The 18,130-nt window shown below is 43.7% G+C and overlaps 3 protein-coding genes across 4 annotated transcripts; 2 read left to right on the top strand and 1 right to left on the bottom strand.

Annotated features, from left to right (window-relative positions):
* Positions 1-237: 237 nt before the first annotated feature.
* n4bp2l2 (NEDD4 binding protein 2-like 2) lies at positions 238-3,192 on the top strand. 2 transcript variants are annotated; one of them, XM_084019434.1, is made up of 6 exons: positions 238-343; positions 592-1,574; positions 1,677-1,801; positions 2,473-2,561; positions 2,658-2,734; positions 2,838-3,192. In XM_084019434.1, exons 2-6 carry the CDS (start codon positions 592-594, stop codon positions 3,004-3,006), a joined length of 1,443 nt encoding a protein of 480 aa, XP_083875560.1. In that variant the 5' UTR covers positions 238-343; the 3' UTR covers positions 3,007-3,192. The 2 variants fall into 2 exon arrangements, with proteins under 2 accessions (XP_083875560.1, XP_083875559.1); XM_084019433.1 differs by having other exon boundaries at positions 249-343; positions 587-1,574.
* Positions 3,193-6,538: 3,346 nt separating this feature from the next.
* On the top strand, positions 6,539-13,796 carry trmt9b (tRNA methyltransferase 9B). Its single transcript, XM_084019444.1, has 4 exons — positions 6,539-6,781; positions 10,992-11,191; positions 11,315-11,488; positions 11,867-13,796. The coding sequence occupies exons 2-4, from the start codon at positions 11,035-11,037 to the stop codon at positions 12,802-12,804; spliced, it is 1,269 nt and encodes a 422-aa protein (XP_083875570.1). The 5' UTR covers positions 6,539-6,781; positions 10,992-11,034; the 3' UTR covers positions 12,805-13,796.
* Positions 13,797-13,962: 166 nt separating this feature from the next.
* hdac12 (histone deacetylase 12) lies at positions 13,963-15,958 on the bottom strand. The gene is made up of 8 exons (XM_084018864.1): positions 15,830-15,958; positions 15,608-15,751; positions 15,198-15,357; positions 14,927-15,123; positions 14,695-14,845; positions 14,504-14,620; positions 14,278-14,420; positions 13,963-14,202 (listed from the first exon to the last, which is right to left on the bottom strand). The coding sequence occupies exons 1-8, from the start codon at positions 15,917-15,919 to the stop codon at positions 14,179-14,181; spliced, it is 1,026 nt and encodes a 341-aa protein (XP_083874990.1). The 5' UTR covers positions 15,920-15,958; the 3' UTR covers positions 13,963-14,178.
* Positions 15,959-18,130: the final 2,172 nt, after the last annotated feature.

Here is an 18,130-nt window from a genome sequence, read left to right as displayed (position 1 = left end):
TATTCAGTCCCGCAGGTGGCGCTAGGTGGCGGGTTGCTAAATGCGGAAGTATAATCCACGCTACTCTGTCTCTGATTGGCTAGTGCTCGTACAAGTCGTTGGTTGGATTGGTTAGGTTTCAGATACGGGGAGAGCGATTGGTTAGTTAGGGCAAGAATACCAATGTCGGCCAATCAGAGGCAGCGTAGGGCGGGTCATGCCTTGATCCTCGGCCGCTAACGAGGAGAAGAAGATACACGTCACTTCCGTAAACACAGCCGCCTGAAATGTGGAAATTGTATCCCGCCGCCGTATTTTTGTTTATGTCGTTTTTGCCATCATTTATGCGTCCTGAATTTATACGGTGAGCATTGATTGATTGAACGAGACATTTACTGTGTGTTGAATGTTCAGGTAGCAAATGATTCAACGTAACAGATTGTTTAACTATGTAGCTCGTGAGCTGACATTAGCTAAAGCATGGCTTAGCTTCCGGTTTAGCTAAAGTGCGCTGCCATAGCTACGTGTTTAACTGTTGCCTGCTGACTTAGATTGCAAAACGAATCAACTTATAATGAAAATAACTTATATATTTCTGTTTGTCCAGTGCAGATGTCTCATAACGTTAACGGATCCTTCTCTACGTCATCTCGCTTAAAAACCCCGTGTGTGAAAGGAAGAACCAAAGATGAGAGCGGAGGTTCCGCTCGGAAAGGCGCTAAGTGTCTTTCTGACCCCAGCGACCCGGACCGTGTGAGGCAGCGTGCGTTGAAGCAGGTGGGACTCACCAGCACCACCTTCATTGGTCCAGCGTTTCCTCCTCCGAAGTCGACCAAAGTCAAGTCTGACATCGAAGACTCGCTCAGTGAGTTTTACAAAGAGCTCGAGAAGATCGACCCCACACCTCCCAAAACCTCTACCGGCAAACCGACTCAGGACTCAAGCGATGAGAGAATATTCGACGCAGGCGAACACGCAGGAGGAGACGGGTACCAGAAAAGCAACAGGTCCTGGTCTCATTGGTATCAAAATGAGCCATACAACCCCAGAAGACCGAGGCCAGCTGATCCCACTCAAAACCAATGGCATTGTCCTGGAGCGTTGAACAGACCTCCTCACCCAAGATTCCACAGACCCCCTACTAACCCAAGATTTCACATTCCCCCTAACCCAAGATTCCACAGACCTCCATTCCGTCCCCCACCACCTCCGTCTGCATTCCTAAACCCACAAAACCCACCATCAAATGTGGGTCAAAGGTGGGGCGGTCCAGTCACGACAAACCAGTATGAAGAGGAGTCCCATTTCCCAACAGTTTCTAGCTCCGCACCTCCGCATGTACGCAGTCACCCCTCTCAGGGCTTTCATGGAGACTCTCCACGCCACTTTGACAGGGACGAACGGGATCGTATCTACGATGCACACTCGGATGATGTCGACGTTGGATGGTCCAGACAAGAACAGTCGTGTCAGTCTGGTGAAGATTATGACAGAAACCAGAGATATGATGCAGAAAATGATCATGCACACGATCCCTCCTTGGTGCTGATCTTGATGAGGGGATTACCAGGATCCGGGAAATCAACGCTGGCCAGGTACGTTTTTGTGTAATCGTTGTTTATTTAAAGGAGTCTAAAACTCAATTTCCGTCTCTGAACATATTGTCATTGTACATTTGTGTGTGATGTTTCTCACAGGGAGCTGCTGTCCACTGGTCCCAATGGGCTCATCCTGAGCACTGATGACTACTTTGCATACAGAGATGGGTACCGCTATGATCCAGGTCTTCTCGGAGAAGCACATGAATGGAACCAGAACAGAGGTATTACCCCCATAGATGCTCACGAGGCTGTAAATGTTGGAAGTTATTTCTACACATTTTCGTCTCGTCACTAAAGGATTTCTGTCCAACTTGCTTCAGGTCGTCTTTGCTGTGTTCTCACCGGTGACACCGTTTAAGCCAGACACCGTTTAAGCCAGAATAAATGCTAGCTCAGTGTCTCTACTTGTTGGGAACTCCTGGAGGGAATTTCTTCAAATTTGGCAGAGATGTCCTCTTGGTCTCGAGGATGAACTGATTAGATTTTGGAGGTCAAAGGTCACATAGATCTCACAAAACAAGTTGTAGATGTACAAGATGTAAACTGCATCTTGAGTGGTTGGTGGAGGCGTTCGACCACGGAGCAGTCATTCTTGTTTTTCACTGCAAAGCGTTACTAAGTTGTTGCAGCACGTCTCCGTTTCGTTTACGTCTGCTTCCCAGCGAGATCACTTGAAGGCACAATAATCGAAATAATATAGTGTGTGCATTCATTTCAAATATTGTAGTGTTTGCATTTTGAGATTGGAGGGGAGTGAAGTTTCTTCTTATGTGCGTGATGCAACTCAATTTTTTAGTCTGATCTCTGTTTTAGACGAATGACAGATCGATGTGGTTTGATGGGATTTTTATTTTATTTAAATATTTTTTGTGTGTGTTTAATTCTCTTTCAGCTAAAGATGCTATGCATGATGGCCGATCTCCTATTATCATTGATAATACAAACGGCCAAGCTTGGGAAATGAAGCCATATGTCGAAATGGTGGGTATGCGATTTGACGTATAACCGTAGTGTTTGATGATGGGGCATCACTCCATAGATCATAGATCCTAGTTCCATTTCAAACTTGTATTACAGGCCTTGGAGAGAGGATACAGAGTGGACTTTTGTGAACCCGATACCAGCTGGAAGTTTGATCCTTATGAGTTGGAGAAGTATGATTTCTTAATAATCATATTATGTATTATTTACATGCCAGTGGAGACTTTTAAAAGGGTGTAGATACTGACGTTACTTCACTGCGCTGTTTCTCTCCAGGAGGAACAAGCACGGGGTTCCACACACGAAGATCGCACAGATGATGGATCGTTTTTCATTTCCCATATCTGTCGACCTCGTCATGAGTTCACATGAGCCGCCTCACGTGAACCAGAGACGTGGACCAGACCAGCCCCGGATGATGAGGGAGAACCAACATTTCCATTAGTTTTTCTCAGGAATTTAACCAGCTAAATACTTTGCCTTGAAGAACAACGTTTTGTAATGGCATAAATATTTTTAGCAACTGTTTTTATGTTTTGTTTTTTTAAATCTGCAATTTTGGATACTGTAAATTTTGTAAAGAAAGAAGAACTCTATTTTTTTCTTGAATTAAAACAGGTTTAACACATTTGTTTGGAAAAGAAAGCTGCATTATTTATGTATTTTGTTTTTGAACTCGTATATCAGATGTGTGATTTTGCAGCTTGTGTTAAAATATGCAACAACATGGGAAACCAATCAAAACTCACCTTAACTCCTCCTTCGTTTCTTAGGTATCCCACTGCCATGCAACCTCATTTTGCAGTGTTTTAGATGAATGCTCCTCCAATCAGTCAAAGTGATATTTGCTATATTCAATATTTATTATTCATCTAGCCACCTCCTGTTAAACAGACATCACACTGAGCTTGCAGTAGGTTTTTATTATTATAACAATAAGAGTAAAGTTGTAAATGTAAACGTGCCTCTTGGTGTTTCAAGGCTGACATATTGATGACTCAGACTGCAGAATGGATCGTACTTTTGTCCACAACATCCCGTCTTTAGTCTGGAGGTTTACTAACGCAGCGCTGATCTTTAGAATCCAGTCCCAATGTGCTCGAGGAAATGAAGCGAATCACAGTATTTTCTCCAGCTGATGTCAATCTTGAAAGGAAAACAAGGGGTTTTAATACACCTCGTTCCAAAAGAGAGAGATGTATTAAAACCCCTTGGAACGAGGTGTATTAAATACATCTCTCTCTTTTGGAACGAGGTGTATTAAAACCCCTTGTTTTAATACACCTCGTTCCAGAAGAGAGAGATGCAAGGAAGAAAACAAGTCGTGCATCTCTAAATACAATTTTAATCTAGTTAATAATCCCTGACTTTTAGCAGATAAAGGACTGAGCTGTTAAATCGGAGCTCCCTGAGACGATGACGGCCTCCTGAATGAGAATCAATGTGGAGGCGGGTTGAAGGGAGCTTTCAAATGGGTTTATTTTCAATCATGTTGATGGCAGCTCCTCCCTTTCTCCAATGTCAGTCAGCAGGTTGAGCCACTGGGATTTACTGGTTCTAGTTTTACACTGGTGCTTCCAGCCTGGGGCAATATCCTGGAGAAGAGATCCACCAGTAAGGCAACATTCAAATAGACTGGAACCAGAAGGACAGCTGGATGGTGGACTATTGGTAAGTGACAGATTTCATAGATGATGTGGTTTGTATTTGCTTGTGGTTAAAACGATGCCCCTTCATCATCTTCTCACCTAGAAGAAGGATGTTCGCTGCCGTCTATGCCTTTAAGAGAAAAGCTTTGACCTTTTGAATTTCTGAATCTGTTCAACATCCTTGACCTTGATAAATCTGGGCTCTGAAACCCACACAAGCTTGTAGTTAACGCAGAACACCTCAAACACGTGGTCAGTTTAAAACGGGAAAATCAGAGGTGTGACCTCATTTTATGCCAACCGTGAACTGCAATTTGTGCAACAATGACACACTATCCTGTGTCTTTTACCAACATGATGTCAGACACAGGAAAGGGCATTAATTCCAATCAGTAGAGGAGCTGGCATGCCCATGCTTTCTGCATCGGTGATGCAAAGATAACAATAATTATAAACATTATTTATATAGCACCTTTCATAACATACAATGCTATATAGGGAATACAAGGGGGAAACAGAAAATAAGATCACTGTCACTATTCTCTAAACAGAAATCTGTACTCACACATCTGAAAAAGCGGTGGTCAAAGTGCAATAAATATGATAAATGTTCCTCTGCCAGATAGTTTTTTGATATTTCCCTCCACCTGTGAGATGATGTCTACCACTGAGGAACATCTGCAGCTGTATAAAAGTACCATTATTCATGCTGAGGCCTGGGAGGAGAAAGATGGAGGCTGACAACTAGTGAATTGATGGTAGATTAAACAGAGCGATGGAACAGAAAGTGACAGAAATGGCAGCTCTGCGTAGGCGGAGGTTTTGCAGTCACAGGATCCTTTCAACGTCACCTGGAGGGGACGTGTGTGAGCTTTCAACATGTCGCCCTTTTCACCGGCCCGCCGTGTAAAAATGTGTTTATAGGCTACTTCCCAGGTGTCAGTGCGTGTAATGGTGATGTGAGGCGGCCGGCAGCAGGAGAAGAGCACGTGTGCTCTGAATGATGATGATGTGACGGCAGCTTTGTGCTCCCTGAATGGCGGTGATGAGCCACAATTAAGTCACAGCCATTAACCATCTGAGAGACAGAAAGTGCAGAGGACATCAGAGGAGACACTCATGTAGGAACCAGAGGACAGAAAAACTGCATATGACTTGCTAATGTTTGCTGATTGGCACCCTACCAAATGACTTTTCTCTGTGCTAATGGGACTCCAAACAATTCATTATTTTATTTGTATTAAAAAAATGCTCCCAGGTGTATATATGTAGGATATTCTGTCAATTTACATCTTGCATTTTGTTATCAGCCTCAAAATGTCATGTATTTATCGCTTATTCTGAGGATCCCAGTTGCTTGTTTTTGTTTTTTTGCTTTCCTTTTTACTGCTCATTCGCTTGAATTAGTTTGTATTATTATTATTATTTTAACATGTTCAATAAAGATTAAATAAATGAAGTTATTCTCAGTTTCCTTCTGGTTGCAAACAGATTAAAAAAAACATTTAGTCTGGAAAGAGATGAAGCATGAAGATTGTCATGAGGACAACAATAAACGTGTGATGTTGTAGTTTTTTGGCTTTACAACTAAAAGCATCAACATTAGCCGTTTCCCAATTGTTCTCAGCCAGTGCACGTTGTTTATTGTGTTGTCACGTGACTCTGACAGCCAATGACAACCGTGTTCTGCACCCGCACCGTGTGTCATCTTTTTTTTACACACCGCCGACTAATCAGCTCGATCAAGTCGACCACAATGAGACAGGACGTCGAGTCATATCTCCTTCAAAATAAAAGCGTAACATGGTGTCATTTTCACAAGAAAAATAGAAATGGAAACAGTGATGCATACATGTGGAGCAAATACTGGACAGGAATGCAGTGACTACAATAAAGTGTGCCTCACCAGAGATAATCCTATTTTATAGAGAAGCCACCTCAGCTAGGAAACCACACGCCTTGCTTGTTATTTATATTTTAATATATTTGTTAATTTATTTTATTGTATTGTATTTATTATTAATATATTTGATCAGAATCATCGGTTAAAACAACTGCACATTCTGTAGCATTATTCAAGCATGCTTGGACCTGCTTAATCCCTGAAGGGAAAACCACATATTTTAAATGTATATATTTTTGTTTTTTTACATGGAAGTAAACTGTTATGATAGAAGGGATCGTTTGCCTCCAACATTTCGGGTCAAACATTTAGGCTACCTGGCGTACAGCTGTTTAAACTGTCGCCGAAGAGGCTTTTATTTTTGAAAGATCTCACCGGAAGTCTGGCTGTGATTGCTTCCTGTCTTGACAGGTGTGGAGCCCAACATATGGACGTGATACCGTCCGGCGGACGGGACGCTGCCGGCGGCCACACACGGCAGGTACTCGTCTCCGCTGCTCCCGTTCTCCGTCCTCACGATGTCGCTGATCATGTGCTCGGTGGCGCCGTGTCGAGCGCGTGCCTCTGATCCCGATGGCAGATCGATGATATAGATCAGAGAGGGAAGTTTACCTCCGGCGACCCGAGGGGAGAGGCGGATCACTGCACGGCGGCTTACACGTTGGACGGTAAGAGGCGTTTTCGGAGGATCCTGTAGGATGCAGGAGAGGATGTGCAAATATTTGCATTATTGGAGTATAAATTGCAGGATGGGATGTATTTTTTTGCTTAAATGTCTTTTATTCGACCTTGGGTATAATGTTATGTTGATTTTAATTAATTAATTTAAGCAACTTTGATGGGACATTAAGTAGTGGGCTGGCCCAGATGCATATCATTATCCATTTAAATACATTAAATGTACTTTTGAATACGTTTCAAAGCACTAATTTACCTAAATAAATTAGCATTTTGTCTTTATAATCTCTCTATATACTCTGCATATTTTAACACAAGGTGTTGCTGTATATACATTGCAACGTGAGGACAATAGAGTGAAAGTTTAGTCACACATGTTGAGTCATTAACTGCTGGCACACTTGATGGGTAAACCTGTTCTCTGTGGTTCCTGTTCATGCGGGGCGGTGAGTGGAAGAAGGACTGACTGTTCATAATAACACCACTAATCTCATCACAGCACTGTTAAGGTCTGAGGTCCTCGGCTCTAAAGATGTTGCCCTTATTGTGACCAAAATATATGTTTTTATGTAACGTATTTTGATATTTGGGGATTTAGAATGGCAACTTATTAAAAAAATATCAAAGGCGATAAGTAATGGCTGAACCTGCATCCAGTGAATGTCCTATACCTCCAGGCAAATCAGTGTGCTAGATGTTACCTCTGCCCTCTGATTGAATTTGACTTCCCATCGTCAGTCAGAGGCAGTGCTCCCTCTGAGTCTCCCCAGCTGCCAGTTACATAATGTCATCCGAGGACTGTCACAGTTTAGTGAGCAGACGGGTGGGGGGGGGGGAACTCAGATGAAATCCTGCTCCGACAATAGCCAAGGAGGCCAGCTTTTCAAGCGTTACATAAGGGATGTTTTCCTTCCACTTGGCTGGAATGATGCCGATGATGGTGGTCCAGAAATAGGTCTGAGTGGAGGACGAGGGGATGCTGCGTACACTGTATTTACCAAGGCAGGAGGACAGAGAGCAGCCTGGTAATGTGCTGGGAGGGTTTTCGGCTCTGACCGAGACGGATTTGCATTTCGTGTAGCACAGGCTGGCCTTTATTACTTTATCCTGCCGTTATTGTTCCCAGTGGTATCCATTGTGTGCAGTGGTACACACACACACACACACACACACACACACACACACACACAGACACAGCAGACAATATAACATTCAAGGACATACCAGTCAAATGTCTTATAAGAGAGGTGGAGGGGAAATGTCTAATAGCTTTCCCTCCGGATCACCTCATCAGCAAAGTGCACTGTAGCATCACATGCTTCATTAGGTCGCATCCGTTTTCGATTTTGTTATTGTCAATATATTTACAGGCAGACATACCCAAAACAGAGGCAGATGTTGTCTAACTCGTTATCAGAAGCTGATTTCCACACTGTGGATGGAGGATGGAGCGGATTGTAAATAACAATTCAGTGCAATTGGAGATAAATGTAAAGAGTAGACTTTCCTCAAGTGTCTGCTGGTTTTTGCCAAAGTTGTTTTATATGAGTTGAGTTCTTCTTCAACATGTGTGATGATATGATGGTTGCTGGTATGAGCTGCCACTTTCATCCATCACATGTAGGGCTGTGAATCTTTGGCGAATCGATTCACGGACAATTTTTTTTTGTAACGATTTGATTTGATTCTGTAACTTGTAACCAAAATTCTATATCCATGAAATAAACATGCAATAATGCGAGTGAGATCTGTGTTTTTCTGAAAGGTGAAAAAATAAACAGACCACAGAATTACTTATTTAACATATTTATTCTATAAAAAAAAGTAGTCCTGCATAATATTTTATGCTGAATACAAAAATGTAATGCTGAGTTATTTTTAACATTTTTCAATAGACTACATGCTGGCAGGGGAGAGTGTGTCTTAAACGTATTTAAACATTAAGCATAAGTAAGAATCACGTTTCATCCGATTGAACGCATTTATGTCGATTATTGGTGAAGCCAAAATGATTCATTCTATTTATTTTAGCAGATTAATTTAGTTAAATCGGTAGGACTGACAGTCGATTCATCGATTAATCGAATGAATCGTTACACCTCTAATCACATGTGATTCTAAATGTCACATTAGGGCAGAAACTGCTTGTCACATTGCTCAACGAGCTGATTCCAGAGCAGCATGTGGCAGCCATGTTTGTGCTCTGATCTTGTGATTAACTGAGGATTTGTTGCTTAAGATCGGTGTTGAAAGCCGACTCAGACAGATGGCTGGCTTCTCAGATGGACTTGTTGGCTTCCACGTAGCTGAACGGAGTCATAACGCATTTGTGAAGAGGAATACAATCCCTTTTTATATTTGAGTCTTTTCTTTCTGAGAGTCAAATATCTAAAAAAATCTGTATTCTGACCTGAAGCAGCTGAAGGCGCCGCAAAGCATGTGATGAACAATAAGATTACTACAGCTTTGGAAATAGTGTTGTTGAGCTCGTTTGCTTTGCATGAAGTTAATGAAACCACGTGATGATACACGATGAAAGATAACCACTTAGGTGAAATGAGAACTGCGTACTGAGATGTATTTTTCTTCTTCTGAAGGTAACATTATCCTTTGGATGATAGCAGAGAAAAAGTCTTTGTGAAGCTGCAGCAGCACTGCAGGAGCTGTGGGCCGCATCCTAATAAACGGAGACGACTGCAGTGGGAGCTGTGAAAACCTGACATAATACAAACATCACCATAACTTTATCCCCAAGTCTCTTTGAAAGAAGACATTAAAACCCTCACTAACACGAGACGTTGTTATTTATATTTGAACAAACACACTTTTTCCCCACAAAGTATCGTGAAATTTCTCAGAAATCCTCAATCAAAACGAAAAAACCTGAAATGACTATGAAAGTAATAATAATGTAAAACATTTTTTTACATTTGACGCCTGCAATTTCAAGCTCAGCTGAAGCTGGAACACAGTAACGTGATATTCAGTATGCAACGATGTCAAATAATGTAATCAGACTGAAAATCCGCCCGCATAAATATAAATTAGTCTTGAATTTCCAGTGAAATTGAAAGTCCTCCCGAGAATCAACGAGGGTCAGCGTCGGTGAAAGTGATTCCTAGAATGTGAGCTGAAGCTGTATAAAAACCTCTTACAAAGCTAATGAAGATCTTGTAAAAGGAACTTTTCTCTCCAACGCCGGTGTTTGTTTTGCATCTCGCTGCAGACGAAATGATGTATGTGTCGACCTTTGGCTACTGCGTTACCAAAAAAACCCAGTTTGACACGGCTGCTGTGGAAATGGACCAGCTGATTGCCTTGTGAGATGCAGATTGCCGCCTCGCTGTTGCCTTGTTAGTTAATTTGTTTTTTTTCACACTGACAGACGGCTGATGAAAAATCAAACATAGTGACTTTTATTCATAATAGTCTGTCTTTCTGGATGTGGTGTAGCAGATGAAATTCAATTCAATTTTATTTATAGTGTCGTATCACAACAGAAGTCATCTCAGGACACTTAACACATTGAGACTAGAATACGCTCATGACTTTAATACAGTTTCAAAGTCCCAACATCACCCAGGAGCAGAGTTACAGCGACAGTGGCCAGAAAAAACTACCTTAATAGGCTTTTAGGCAGAAATCTCAGTCCAGGCCCTTGGGTTCCACCTACATTTGGTGTTGGTAGTATAGTAGTAGTAGCATTAACAGTGGTATTAACAGAAGAGATACTATCACCAGTAGTAGTCCATGAGCTGAGATGGATCCATCCCAACCACGTCGCTGTAGACCAAAAAGCAGCAGTAGTTGAGCAGTCACACAGCGGGCAGGTGGAGCTACAATATGGTGTCTCAGGCCAGTTAGCAGTCTGCATCGGTCAGGACCTCAGAGGACTCTGCTGGACCATAAAGCACAGCCAGACTCCCGGGAGTAATGAAAGGGTGAATCATCATGACTGCAGTGGGGACTGAAAGTACAGAGTGGAGGGTTTGGTCTTACATGACCACGTCTGCCTGTTTGTCTGCTGATTAAGATCACCCGTTGACCTTGACCGACCTTAACAACCACGTGTAGGGCAACACCGCTGTGATGTTCCCTGATTGCTATTTTTTAATTATTTCCCTAATGGAGCAGAATGAATATTAGATGTGTTTATCATTTTGGGAATAAGCAGAGAGATGTTGTTGTTTGTCCCTGCAGGCATGATTCTGTGAGGCCGCTGCGTGAGGCAGCCTGGACGGACATGATGGAGGAGGCTGCCAGTCAGCTCGAGAGAGACCACGTCCACAGCGTCTACGACAAGATCGCTCCCTATTTCAACGACAGCCGCTATAAAGCCTGGCCCAAGGTACGACAGTTCCTGCTGGACCTGCAGCCGGGGAGCATCGTGGCTGACATTGGTGGGTGTCGCCTCCAGCGGTGATGTCATCTTAGCAATCCCACCACACTCAACATGAACATTATATATATTTCTTGTATTTTAAATGCTAAATTGCTGTCGCTGACTGTCTTGTCCTTGGCAGGTTGTGGCAATGGCAAGTATCTCCACATCAACAAGGAGGTGTTCAAGCTGGGGTGCGACATCTGTCGCCCCCTGGTGGACATTGCCTTGAGCCAAGGGCACGAGGTACAGATGTGCGACGGGCTCCTGTTGCCTTACAGAGACGGCTGCTTTGACGCTGTGCTCTCTATTGCAGGTAACGGACAAACACACACAGTCAGAAGGGCTTTTTGACGTGTTTGGATCCTCCCACTCAGTAACAAGTCACTCCCTTCATATGCAGAAAGCCCTGCTGATGTAGCCTCAAATTCAATTAATTTATAATAATGATAAACAAGAGCTTGTGTTGCCTAGCCAACAGTGTGAAATAATTCATTTGTTCTCCAACAAAAGAGTGCAATTAGGAGCCGACAGCCCACGCCCACACTATTAGTTTGTGTTGTGTGCCGTACACAGTGCATGTAATGTGCTTTGTTGACTGCAGGCGCTGAATGTGGCTAAACATCCTTATTAAATGAATGCCGACTCATCCTCGTACTTAATTCTACCAAATGAATGCTTTTTTTTGTCACAGTCATCCATCACTTGTCCACCAAAGAACGTCGTATCCGAGCAATAAAGGAAATGGCTCGCACGCTGAGCGTGGGCGGACGCATCATGATCTACGTGTGGGCCATGGAGCAGAAACGTCGTAAATTTGAGAAGCAGGACATCTTCGTCCCCTGGAACCCCAACCCGCACTCGCCCTCCGGCTTCAGCAGGGAGCACGCCAAACCCAGGAGGAGGGCCGCCGCTCAGAGTGTGAGCGAAGCCATCGACGGCGCTGACAAGCACAGGAAGGTTAGAAGCACATCCTCCGTGACGGACGAGGAGGAAGATCTGATCTGCACCACGCCGCAGCAGAGCACACAGAGACTGTGGTTCTTCTCCAGGTCTCTGGATTCCGTGTTCGACTTTGGAAGCTTGGCCATCTCCCGGTCGTCCTCGAGGGACCTGAGCACTTTATCTTCGCCCGCAGGGGAAAACCAGGGCAACAAGGCCAGCCAGCGCGGGAGAGGACGGCGCCTAATCAAACGGGTCTCCAGCTTCTTTTCCCCGCCGCCTGCCATCGGATCAGAGGAGGACGTCTTCGACTCCATCACAAAAAGACAAAGCGATCCCGGCGGCGACAACGGCACAGGAAACCAGAGCGTCTCCGTATCGTTAGCCCAGGAGTGTGGCTCTTTGGCCCTGCCGGATCTGGTCCCTTTCCAGAAGGAGCACCTGAAGCAGTCTGCGGATGGAAGCGACGGAGGGCTGCCGGGAAAAGAGCCGCAGGAAAGCACAAGGAGTCCTCAGGGGAGCGAGGGGCAGACGGAGGGCTCCTGCCTGAGGTACTACCACGTCTTCAGGGAGGGAGAACTGGCAGAGCTCATAGAGAATCATGTTGAAGAGCTTCATGTCACACACACCTACTTTGATCACGCCAACTGGTGTGTCGTGGCAGAGAAGGTTCAGTTATGGAAAATATGATTTATTTTAAGCTTGATTTTTTTTAATTTTGCATCAACTCTGCCTCAAGTTTTAGCACTGAATCCCACATTTGATGATTAGTAGGTTAAATAGTGGATGAATATACAGATGTAGCCACTGTTGAAGGTACTAAAAGCACTGCAATTATCTACTGGACGGCTTGGAAACGGTCATTTATTATCCTATTAGGGTCCAGTTGTCCTAATTGTGTGAGAGACCGATCCATATCTACATGAAATGTTATTTTAGATGGTATTCAACAATGGCTATCGCTGTTTAAACTAAGTTTTTAAAGTATTTATTCGATGTCAATACAACCAACAAGCAGTGGCAGGTGTGTGTTCCCTTTTTAGTATCTAGTTTTTATTCTCAAACCACAGCCAACTAATGATTTTAACTCTTTTAAAAGAACATTTCTGCAAGCGAGATGTTAAGACATGCACTGTTTCTCTCTTTGGACTTTTAATATTGACCAAAGAGGAATTTCTAAGAACACAGTACACACTCTTCCACCTGCTTTTAAGTGTTTACTTAAATGGTTCTGCCTGGTTTTTATGTTCATGTATCTGTTGACTTCTTGGTGGGACTCTCCGTGAAACTGTGTGTGTGTGTAATCTACCATAACACCGTCGTGAAGAAGAGTTCAAAGTTGTGCAGAATATCTTCCAACGCGTTGTGCTTGTCGTGTTTCACTGCCGGCGTGCGTGAGCTTGATGGTTGTTATAGTCGTGTGCTGTCTCGTGTTACAAGCTGAACTAGACCACTGCTACGTCTCAGCAAATCAACTGCCTCATAAACTGTGAATAAACATTGCACTGTGCCACGAATATGTTGCTGCTTTGATGTCAGTGGATGACATGAAACGTATGGTAAAAGTGGCCTTCTGTGCCCAGGGGCCGTCCATAACCTCATCAGTACAGTCTGTGTGGACCAACGGTTTGTTCTCCAGTGACACTGGTACCTTGATGTCTTATATCACGGGAATACTTCTCATTTTGTCCTTAATAAATATTTTTGTTCATGAGCATCGTTGTGTTGCATTAACCACAAAACGTACAGTTGGACAGCAGAATGTTTAATAGAAACTGCTGATACAGCATCTTGATGAGGTAGACATCTTTTTTTAAATTACTCTTCTTCGGCCAAAACATCCCACGTACTGTTTAGTCACGTTTATGACCATGAAAAGCAACTTCCCAAATTAAAATATAGCTCATATAATCTGTTAGTTGCCAAAATGTTTTTCATAATTATTGTATTGGATGTAAATATACAGTATAGAGACACACAGATACTTTATTCACAAATATCAATACTGGCATTAGAAGTACCACTTAAGCGCCGAGGGTCCTCTTGGTTAAGAGCATGAAGGTTTTACATTCCTCGCTCCCTCCAAACCTGAAACATGAAGAACATTCTAGAGTATCCACATGACGTGTTTACACCGTTACATAGCGGTAACCTGTCCTCTACCTGAGTCGCTGCTCTGTGGACGATGGAGTGTCTGACAGCCAGTTTGTCGATGTCCCTCGAGTATCCTCCACCGATAACGGCGGCGACGGGAACACCTCTGCTCACCGCGGTCTTCATCACGTACAGATCTCTCCGATACAGCCCTAGGAGGCACTCGCAGTCATTCTAAAGGCTCTAGGAATGATTTTGCAGGTGGGGATGGTGAGGTGTTAAAGCTATCAGTCACCTCGGTCAGTGAGACGGAGCCGGCCCAGTTCATCTTCCCAATGAGGGTCCACACCTGCGTCATACAGGACCAGGTCTGGACGAAAGGTGTCCAGCAACCGGGGGAGGTGAGCCTCCACTGTTGAGAAGAGCAGACGTTAGTGGAACACCTATAATAATAATAATTATTATTATTATTTAGATGGCACGTGCCTGTGGAAAGGTACTCCTCGTCTTCCAGCCCATCTGCCACACTGACATCCAGGTCACTCTGCTGTTTACGGAGGGGGAAGTTTTTCCCACAATGCACTGAAAATGTAAACACACACGGCTCCTCTTTAAAAATGAACGCCGTGCCGTCACCCTGTCGGATGCAAGAGAAGAAAGTTAAGCTCATAGAAAAAGACAAATGCTGTACGTATGAGATGAAATATAGTAGAGTTACCTGATGCACATCTAAATCCACGATCAGGACCTTCCTTTTGGGCGAGGTGGCGCCCATCAGGTGTTTGGCTGCGACCGCCAAGTCGTTGAGGAGACAAAACCCTGAACCGTAGCTTGGAAAAGCGTGATGGGTTCCTCCCGCCGTGCTGCAGGCCAGACCTCTCTGCAGGGCGACCTCGGCGGCGAGGACGGTCCCACCTGTCAACGACACAGACGGCGTCACGGAGGGTCATCTTCCAAGACCATCAGGTCGACAGGTTTGTCATTCTCACCCGTCTCATAGCGGCAGCGTCTCACGATGCCTTCGCTCCAGGGGAACCCGGTCCTCCTCTGTTCCTGCTCGTTGACTTCCCCACGTATGAAGTTGTTGAGGTATTCCTCTGTGTGCACACAGCGGAGTAACTCTGGAGAGGCGATTTCAGGGACCCACACCTACTGGGAAGAAGAAAGACTTTGACTTATTACGTTCCTTATAGATTCATCGTTATAAAATGACAACATGGTAACATCTTTAACAACTACAATTGATATAAAACCAGTGGAAGTCCCATTATTATTCATAAATTGACAAATATTGTTAATTTTATAATAAATAATTTTAATTTCAATATCAGTTGACTACATATTGGTGACTTTCCCCCACTAATACCAGTTATAATGATAATTGCGTTTTGTTGCTCACCTGTTTCTCTGTAATGACTTGATCTTTGAGTAAAACGTGGAGAACGCGGGGGAACTTCCCCATCGGAAACCTGTGATTGGCTGGCAGGTCGCACACGTAATTGCTGTGATGGACTACCGGAAGTGCGCCGGACTCGCGTCTCACCTGCGAGGTGAAAGGGCTCTCAGAAAGGTCAGTTTGAATGAAACGCGTTTGAAATGAACCGGGATATGAAGAGCTTACCGGTTCCGTGTGGAAGCAGCTGCAGGAGGTGAAAGCTGCGCCGACCGCGACGCGACGTCTCCCGGAGAATAGGACTTTAACGCGGTTCATTTCTCTCACCGGCGTTCATGCTAAATGACTGGTTTTACAACTACTTTAAACGGATGTTTGTCCTTTAGCGCCCTCTGCTGTGTTGGAGGGGAAATAACAGCGTCATGGTTACGTGGTTGATTATCGCCATCTAGCGGTTTGGAGTGACTAGTGCAGATGTGGGAAAAACTTCAGATATGTTATCTATATCTAGCTTTTATCTCAAGGCATGGCAGCTTTAGTTGTATTTGACACTTTGGGGGCAAATCAGTGAGCTTTCCAGGGTAACAAAATATAATAAAGCGGAGGTGAAAGTTGTACGATCTAAATAGTGCAAAACTACAGGCAAGAAATACAACATTGAAAGTAAACTAGTACAGTTCAAATTGTCAAAATAAAAGATTCAACTTAAAAAAATACCCCTCATAAAATAAATAAATACAATGAAGGCAGGGCTAAGAGGATAAGTCTGAGTCATTAGAGTAGTCCGTGTAAATTATTAAATTATCTGGCTTATTCCACGTCTGTCCAAATGTAAATGTTGGTGTTGTTGTGTCAATTGTAATTTAATATTCTGATTTTATTCACAACCCATCAATGCATTTAACCTCGTGTTTTCTGTTCTATATATTTCTCATTGAAACATATGAGACTATGACGTTTGATTTCATGAATATAGAAAAAACAGTGGCCAGTTTGACTTTGATTATCAGATGAATATTGTTCTGCATATAAAGATTATACTGTATCTTTCTGAGGGCAAAGTCAGGGTGCATATGAGGTTTTATGAGTTTCCTTCTACACTCTAACAGTTTCCCCCCCTTCTTGATCCATTGATCAAAGCTCTACTTTTATAGTTTCCAGCCTCCAACCCATCCTTTCTAGTGTATTTACATAAAACCTATTTTATGAGTTCCCTGTATTTGCCAGAATTCCTCTCTGAAACATCCACTCCTCCTCTGTCCTCCTGCAGCCTTCGCAGTCAACGTCCCCCCCTGTTAATCCAGAGCAAGCTGTGGCCGAGGTGCTTAATCACAGCGTCAGACGGTCATGTACGGTGTCACGGTGATCACATCAGACTCAGAGCCTTCACCGTCTCACCTCCTGGTCCAAATGACATGAGAGGCCTCTGCAGAAGGGTAAGTGGTGCGAGGCCAGTAATTAACTGGCATTTTATGTTGCACATTTTCACATATTGGTGCTTTTTTTTAATGGGTTAGCTTAAAACGTTTCCTTATCATTGTAATGACCTGCGATTAGCTACAGTTGCGTCTGGTTTTGCCTCTCCCATCTGTCTCTCTGCTTTACAATGCTAGCAGGCAGCTCAAGGCACTGTGTGTGTGTGTGTGTGTGTGTGTGTGTGTGTGTGTGTGTGTGTGTGTGTGTGTGTGTGTGTGTGTGTGTGTGTGTGTGTGTGTGTGTGTGTGTGTGTGTGGGATGGGGATTATGCAGTTCCACTGGGAAGGCCACTGTGCTCACGGGCAGATGAGAATCTGCCAGATAAGAGAAAAGATGAGAGCGTTGGCCCCCAGGTGCGGAGCAGAAATCTCCTTATAATGGAGGGAAGAGATTAAAGAGGTGAAATCAATTACTGGCTTCAGCCTTTTCAAATATGGAGAGAGGAAGGAAGGGACCCTCGTTTTAAATGAAAGACTGTCACTATATCCACCATCGCCTGCTTCCTGCAGTAGATGAAGGTTATATTAATCCATTAACATGTGGATTTTTATTTCATCTTGTCTCCTTAAAGGAGCATAACAGGGATTTTGCATATTTTATCTCACTTTCACTTTCTATCATGGGTAATCATTTGGCAAGGCATGAGTCTGTTCTTCTGGAGATGTAAGAGACTGTTAGATGTGTATAATCTTGTATGATTAGAATCATACGGCATGTAAACTGCATTACCATGCAATGATAAAGTAACATAAACAGTCTTGATTTAGTTTCGTGTGATCGATGGTGCAAATCAGGTAAGAAATCAATGAAAATCAACATGTTAAGTAGCCTAAACCTGCTGTGTAGGAAGAGATAAAAGCATGCGAACGCACTGGTGGGGCCCCTTGAATATTTTGCAGGAGAAACCACAGCTGACAGTCAGCTGTGAGCGAGCAGCGGTCGGCTTCACAGCAGCTGCTTTCAAGACCTCGCAGCGCTGCGTCTCATTCCTAGAAAAGAAGAAGCTGACAACCGCTCGGCTTTGATCAAACTTTCTCTTCTCTCATCTGGCAA

Source organism: Eutrigla gurnardus, assembly GCF_963514095.1.
Source record: "Eutrigla gurnardus genome assembly, chromosome: 10".
In the NCBI taxonomy this organism is placed as follows: domain Eukaryota; kingdom Metazoa; phylum Chordata; class Actinopteri; order Perciformes; family Triglidae; genus Eutrigla; species Eutrigla gurnardus.
This window is presented reverse-complemented; position numbering and strand designations above follow the sequence as displayed.

What these genes read in the sequence shown, in the direction of transcription:
- trmt9b (XM_084019444.1), top strand. Translation starts at nt 11,035, where the DNA reads ATGATGGAGGAGGCTGCCAGTCAGCTCGAGAGAGACCACGTCCACAGC. An exon ending in GAGCATCGTGGCTGACATTG is followed by an intron (nt 11,192 to 11,314) that starts GTGGGTGTCGCC and finishes TGTCCTTGGCAG; the next exon opens with GTTGTGGCAATGGCAAGTAT. An exon ending in CGCTGTGCTCTCTATTGCAG is followed by an intron (nt 11,489 to 11,866) that starts GTAACGGACAAA and finishes TTTTTGTCACAG; the next exon opens with TCATCCATCACTTGTCCACC.
- n4bp2l2 (XM_084019434.1), top strand. Translation starts at nt 592, where the DNA reads ATGTCTCATAACGTTAACGGATCCTTCTCTACGTCATCTCGCTTAAAA. An exon ending in TGAAGCCATATGTCGAAATG is followed by an intron (nt 2,562 to 2,657) that starts GTGGGTATGCGA and finishes CTTGTATTACAG; the next exon opens with GCCTTGGAGAGAGGATACAG. An exon ending in GATCCTTATGAGTTGGAGAA is followed by an intron (nt 2,735 to 2,837) that starts GTATGATTTCTT and finishes GTTTCTCTCCAG; the next exon opens with GAGGAACAAGCACGGGGTTC.
- hdac12 (XM_084018864.1), bottom strand. Translation starts at nt 15,919, where the DNA reads ATGAACCGCGTTAAAGTCCTATTCTCCGGGAGACGTCGCGTCGCGGTC. An exon ending in AAGTCATTACAGAGAAACAG is followed by an intron (nt 15,358 to 15,607) that starts GTGAGCAACAAA and finishes TCTTCCCAGTAG; the next exon opens with GTGTGGGTCCCTGAAATCGC. An exon ending in TGGATTTAGATGTGCATCAG is followed by an intron (nt 14,846 to 14,926) that starts GTAACTCTACTA and finishes TGCATCCGACAG; the next exon opens with GGTGACGGCACGGCGTTCAT.